The sequence below is a fragment of the Triticum aestivum genome, chromosome 6B, assembly GCF_018294505.1.
Source record: "Triticum aestivum cultivar Chinese Spring chromosome 6B, IWGSC CS RefSeq v2.1, whole genome shotgun sequence".
NCBI classification, from domain to species: Eukaryota; Viridiplantae; Streptophyta; class Magnoliopsida; order Poales; family Poaceae; genus Triticum; species Triticum aestivum.
The window spans coordinates 510,707,415-510,713,894 of record NC_057810.1 but is presented as its reverse complement, the minus strand read 5'-3'; the positions used below and the strand labels follow the sequence as shown (position 1 = coordinate 510,713,894).

The following is a 6,480-nucleotide window of genomic DNA, read 5'->3' as shown; positions in this document are numbered from 1 at the left end:
AAAATTGAACCTCGAGACTTCCAAATTTTCCGAAACAAGGTGGAGTGCACTTCACGTCGAGCATTGGGCCTGGAAGTGGACCGCAGGGACAGAGCGAGTGAACTACATCTAATAAGAAGGGAGCTGCTTTTGAGATGTTCTTGTTTGTGTTTGCCAAGTGGACTAGGGAAAAGTTATATAGCGAACAACACAAGAGAACAAAGTGAGCTACAAAGCATACACAACTTCTGATAGTTTTACACAGCCACACACCCATACAATATCTGCACTCTCCACCGGCCGAACGGCACAAAATTCTACGGGGTACACTTTCACTAAGACAAAACTAACCATCATGGTAATGAAGTGCAGTTTTTAAAATGAACTAATGAAGTGCAGTTTTCAACAACAACAAAATTGAGGAACGGGCCATCCAGCCGAACTGCATCACTTCACCTTTAATGCAAAAATAAGTAAACTGAACCTCAATAGCAAACCACAGCGGACTTCATTTTTCACTTTTTTCTGTTCAGAAAAGCACAAAAATCAATGAAGTGCAGAAGAGCACTATGCATCTGCTGATGCTCTACTCGCCATGCTTGCAGTAGGCCGCGGGGAAGGGCGATGCAGTTGGGAGAGGAGGCCCATGGGAACCTCCAGATCGATCCAGCGAGCTGCACACGATGCACCCGTGAGCTGCACCCAAGCGAGTGAAATACAAAATGACTAAAAAAATCACTGTGGCATGTAGCCACCACAACGAACAGCAATCCTACCTGATGCCCAATCTGCACTGCATGAGGAGTCACAATGCAGTGCACGCCCATGGGCCGTGCTGCTCCAGCAATGGAGGATGGGAGGTGGAAGAGGGGGACAGAGGGGCGGCGAACCACGAACTTGGCGGCGCCTGCACGGGTACTTGGGGCGCGATCTGACCGGGGGTGCCTGGATCCATTGTCGGAGATTGAGGCTGCTGTGCTCATTGGTGTGATGGGGGCGGGGCCTGGCAGCGCGGCGCTGTTTCCCGGCACAGCAGGGAGGTAGCCAACGGGGAGGGGGCGGGAGGCGGATCCCATGGGGACGCCGACGCTGGAGGCGGACCCCACCGGATCCCATGGGGACGACGGCGCTTGAGGCGGATCCTACCGGATCTGGCACCAGGAGAGGCCGCGGTGGTGGGGCGACCACCATGGATGGGGAGGAGGGGTTGTTCTGGTCAACGAAGCAGGGGGCGGTGGCCATCCAGGGAGAAGTTAGAAAAGGTGGGGGAGAGGAAGCTTGGGGTATTGGTTCGCCATGGGCACGAGCAGGGCCATTGACGAGGGAAGCTCACGCAGGAGAAAGATGGCGCCACCATCGGGGCCCTGCCGCTCAGATCTGATGCCATGGGGTGTGATTTCTGGGAGTCATGGGATGGCGCTGGAGATGGAAGGTGAGAGCGGTGGGAGGTGGGGCGGGTAGAGCGATGGGAGGCCGGGGAGTTATTGGGCGGCGCGAAGTCCGAGTGGTGGAAGGCGGGGATGGCTGCGGCGGCCGAACGGGGAAAAAGAAGGTGGGAAGGAGAGGGAGTGGGCAGGCGGCGCGGGGGTGGTGGGCATGACCCGCAGAAGAAAGTGGGGATAAGGTGGGACGTGGTTGTGGGTGTAGATATCTTTCTGATGCGGTTCGCTTCGGGTGTGCAGAATAAGAGTTTGGTGTGCAGAATAAAAGTCTTAAGGGTGTTATCATAATAGACCCACCCTATATATATATATATATGTGTGTATGTGTGTGTGTGTGTGTGTGACTACAAAATGATCAATCCCACACGGAGGCTCACGACTCGTCGTGTACTGCTGGACCCCCCCCCCCCACACACACACAGACACACACATCCCTCACCACCACCGCCACTCTGAGGCATCATGTCAAACTTTTTCTACAGTAAACATGTGACCAAAGAAGTGTCGTGTTAAAATTAAAGAAACGGAGATCATTGAACCGTTTTTATATATTGATTGATTTTCTAGGGATTTAATCAGCAAAAATCAAATTTGAGCTACATGTGCACCAAAATGAATTGCAAAATCATATGTGTGTCCCTGGGTGCATGTTTCCCCATGCAAGAGAATTCAAAACATTGAGAATATTGATTTTAAAATTCAGTAAATCCAAAACTTAGTTGAAATTCATGAAACTTATCGTGATGTCAGATGGACACCAGTAGATTGTGATATTGTATTTTTTGTCAGATTTGAGACAAGTTTTGATATAATCTTCTTACAAATGAGAGATTGTTAATAACTGGCAACGAATATCTCATACGAATTATTCGGACCATGTGCGTTAGACCGTGCCATGCTTCGTTTAAGCAGTAAAGCGACAGAATTAATCATCAAAAAACAAAAACAAATACGTGCCGCCACGCGCCCTGTGTGCCATGCGAGCAGACATGAGTTGATGGGAGCAGTCCGCTGCGCAGGCAGACTAAGAGGTGTGCGTGCATGTGTGTGAATTGACGGAAGGCATTTTCGCTATGCAGTGTCACCAAGAGGCGTGCGAGTAGCTGTGTGAAATGATGGTAGGAATGCCAGAAGTCTGCCGCGCAGGCTCACCGGGAGGCGAGACAACCTTTGATCTCCGTCCCGCCTCACTCCCACTGGTCTGTATTAATGGCGCGCCCAAGCCGCCGGCCAGAATAGGCGCCCGCACCCCGGTCCATAGTGGTCACCAACGTCTAGAGTGTATGAGGATGCCGCCGAAGTGCACCATCGGAGGGAGTGGCGACGCCGAGGCTGGTGAAGTTCCCGTGCAATGTGTGAAGCTAGGCACAGAGGTTGCCATTGCCGCCGACGAGATCTCGTGCATGCAACGACACGACCTTGACTTCGTTGGCACCGTCGTGCCCCCCCCCCTGCCGGAGCCGGAGGTCCACAGCAACTCCGGCAACGATTGCGACTCCGACGGAAAACCAGTTAGTCATCTATACCCATTTGTGCGGCAAACATATCATGTGTTTTCTCTGGTTACTCCCCCCATCCGCTCTAATTTTTTTGGAATACAAATCCTATGGTTATGCTCTCTCAGTCCATGAAATCAGAGTAATTAAGATCCGTTAGATGCATGTAGTGTATTGATTGTTTGAATGGTATCTGTATAGGGTTAGTGATTAATTGTTTGTTTCCGTACAAATGATTTCTGTTAATAATCTGACTAGGGTTAGCGTGCGTGCTAATAATTCGTGGCCAGATCTTGAGAATTGATTTTGAATGTCTTACATGTATGTTTCTTCCATTTTTTCTAGATTGGTATGTAGACATATGAGGCTCCGGCCAGTGGCACCACCAGATGTAGATCTTGGACCCGGCAGCGCGTCCAGAAGCGTCCACGGCACCCCTGGATCTGAGGAACCCATAGAATCTCCGGCGGACCGCATCAGTGATCTCTCCAACGCCATCCTTGGGGAGATCATCTCCCTTCTCCCCACCAAGGATGGTTGCCGCACACAAGTCCTCGCATCTCAGTGGCGCACTCAGTGGTGCGCCGCGCCTCTTAATCTCGACTATCGTCAGCTATCTGTCGATGATGATTCTGAACTCCCAGGAGCCATCATCTCCTCCCATCGGGGCTCCGTTCAACGCATATGCATCCCGGCATGCTACTTTCTGGACATACCTGCTACTTCTTGAGCTTGCGTTGGTGTTTCCCTTGAAGAGGAAAGGGTGATGTAGCAAAGTAGAGATAAGTTTTTCTCTCAGTTTGAGAACCAAGGTATCAATCCAGTAGGAGACAACACATAAATCACCGAATACCTGCACAAACAATCAAACAAACTTGCACCCAACGTGATAAATGGGTTGTTAATCCCTTCACGATTACTTGCAAAAGTAAGAACTGATAGAGATAGATAAACGATAAAGTAAATATTTTTGGTATTTTTGGTTTACAGATCAGAAAGTAAAAGATTGCAAGAATAGTAGATCAGAAACTAAAATTGTAGATCAGAAACTTGTATGATGGAAAATAGACTCGGGGGCCATAGGTTTCACTAGAGGCTTCTCTCAAGATAGAAAATAATACGATGGGTGAACAAATTACTTGTCAGGACCCGATCCTAAGTCACACCGATCTAGCATGTAACACATCATATCACTTTCCGGCCTCACGCACGGTATCCCCACGGGTGCCACCTTACCTGGCCCGGGACCGTTTGCACCTTTTGACTCACGTATATGATAGTGTTGCTAGCATCCATATGATAGAGAACCCGAGCCGACATGACTAGTCGTAAACCCAAGCTGGCACTAACTTACAGGGACAGGCATACACGACCCAGCAACGAACATGTCGGTCATCAACGTATGAACCCAAGTCGTAGCAAGCTACAAGGACTTAAAGGAACAACACGTGACATTTCCCTGAAGGGACAGACACAGGAACGAAGAAGGACACATGCTGATCAATGTGTGTTCCGGAGCAGTAGCAAGCCACCATGGCTCAGTGGAAGCACTAGGAGACATTTCCCCATAAGAGAGGCTACCAAGAATAAACAACTAGGTTGTCAGGTCCCACACATACCAAGCATTTGAAAATCATAAACATGATACGTCTCCAACGTATCTATAATTTATGAAGTATTCATGCCATGTTTACAATAATTTATATGGTTTTGGTATGATTTGCATGGAACTAACCCGGACTGATGTTGTTTTCAGCAGAACTACCGTGGTGTTGTTTTTTGTGCAGAAATGAAAGTTCTCCAAACACCGCAAAATGTTTTATAGATTTTCTACGGACCAGAAGACTGCCAATGGGCTAGAGCAGCACCTGAGGGTGAACCCCTGAGGGGGGGGGGGCATAACCCACCAGGGCGTGCCTGGGCCCCCCATGCGTGCCCCGGTGGGTTATGCCCACCTCAGTGGCGTCCCGCACCCCCTCTTCGCCCTATAAATTCTCAAATATTCCAAAAACCCTCAAGGAGACCCTAGATCAGAAGTTCCGCCGCCGCAAGCCTCTGTAGCCACCGAAAACCAACCGGGAGCCCGTTCCGGCACCCTGCCAGAGGGGGAGATCATCAGCGGTGGCCATCTTCATTATCCCGGCGGCCACCACTATGAGGAGGGAGTAGTCCACCCTCGGGGCTGAGGGTTTGTACCAGTAACTATGTGTTTAATATCGCTCCCTCTCTCTCGTGATCTTGATATGTCACGATCTTAATATATCATGGTCTTTGTTAACATAGATGGATCATATGATGTTTCTCCCCTCTATACTCTTGTTGTGATGAATTGAGTATTTACCCTTTGAAGTTTTGTCTTGTCAGATTGAATGTTCAGATCTGAGAACACATGATATGTCTTGCATATGAATACCCATGGTGACAATGGTGCATTATTTTGATTCACTTAATATATGTTATGGCACTCAACTTACAGAATCTTGAGGTGACTTTGGGGTAATCTATGCGTAGGGGATGCACGTTTTTATTATCTTTTCTCCGATACAAACTTTGGGGTCTCCTTGTAGTTCTTTGTGTGGATTGAGTATTATGAATCTGAAATTGTTTGATACATATTGTATAATTAACTGACAGGTACTCGCGGTGACATTGGGGTATCTAGGTGATATTAGAGTTGGTTGATATGTATCATATGGTGTTATTTTAGTATGAACTCTTGATTAGATCAATCGAAAAGAATAGCTTGCTGTTATTTTAGTACGAACTCTAGGATAGATTGATCGGAAATAATAGCTTTGAGGTGGTTTCGTACCCTACAAACAATTTCTATCTTTTGTTCTCCGCTAATAGGAACTCGGGAGTGATTATTACACTTTGAGGGATAGTCATATGATCCAACTATGTTAGCATTGTTGAGAGATTGCACTAGTGAAATTATGCACCCTAGGCCTCATTTTCCATTATTGCAATACCGTTTGTGCTCCGTTTTATCATTTACTACCTTGCTGTTTTTTTTATTGTTCGCACTACAAAAACTCATATGTACTATCCATACTACATTTTTATGACCATCTCTTCGCCGAACTAGTGCACCTATACAATTTGCTATTGTATTGGGTGTGTTGGGGACACAAGAGATTTCTTATATTTGATTGCACGATTGCTTGAGAGAGACTATCTTCATCCTACGCCTCCCACAGATTGATAAACCTTAGGTCATCCACTTGAGGGAAAATTGTTACTGTCCTACAAAACTCTGCATAACTATTCGCATGATCTTCACTTATATCTTTTTGGAGTAGTTTGTCATTTACTCTTGTGCTCCACTTATATCCTATAAGTAAATTGTTGAATAAATTGAATGTAATGAAGCTGAAATTATATGTTCATATCATGCCTAGTGGTTGATACGTCTCCGTCATATCAATAATTTTTGATTGTTCCATGCCAATATTCTTCAACTTTCATATATTTTTGGCAACTTTTTATACTATTTTTGGGACTAACATATTGATCCAGTGCCCAGTGCCAATTCCTGTCTATTGCATGTTTTATGTTTCGCA

General features: G+C 46.9%; 1 protein-coding gene across 2 annotated transcripts; it reads right to left on the bottom strand.

Annotated features, from left to right (window-relative positions):
* Window positions 1-206: 206 nt before the first annotated feature.
* LOC123134321 (uncharacterized) lies at window positions 207-1,594 on the bottom strand. 2 transcript variants are annotated; one of them, XM_044553591.1, is made up of 2 exons: window positions 756-1,594; window positions 207-653 (listed from the first exon to the last, which is right to left on the bottom strand). In XM_044553591.1, the coding sequence occupies exons 1-2, from the start codon at window positions 1,053-1,055 to the stop codon at window positions 495-497; spliced, it is 459 nt and encodes a 152-aa protein (XP_044409526.1). In that variant the 5' UTR covers window positions 1,056-1,594; the 3' UTR covers window positions 207-494. The 2 variants fall into 2 exon arrangements, with proteins under 2 accessions (XP_044409526.1, XP_044409527.1); XM_044553592.1 differs by having other exon boundaries at window positions 870-1,594.
* Between the last annotated feature and the right edge of the window lie 4,886 nt (window positions 1,595-6,480).

Excerpts from the sequence above, each read along its gene's own strand:
- LOC123134321 (XM_044553591.1), bottom strand. The coding sequence starts at position 1,055 with ATGGGATCCGCCTCCCGCCCCCTCCCCGTTGGCTACCTCCCTGCTGTG. Across the intron at positions 654-755 it reads CAGTGCAGATTGGGCATCAG|CTCGCTGGATCGATCTGGAG; the intron begins GTAGGATTGCTG and ends CATCGTGTGCAG.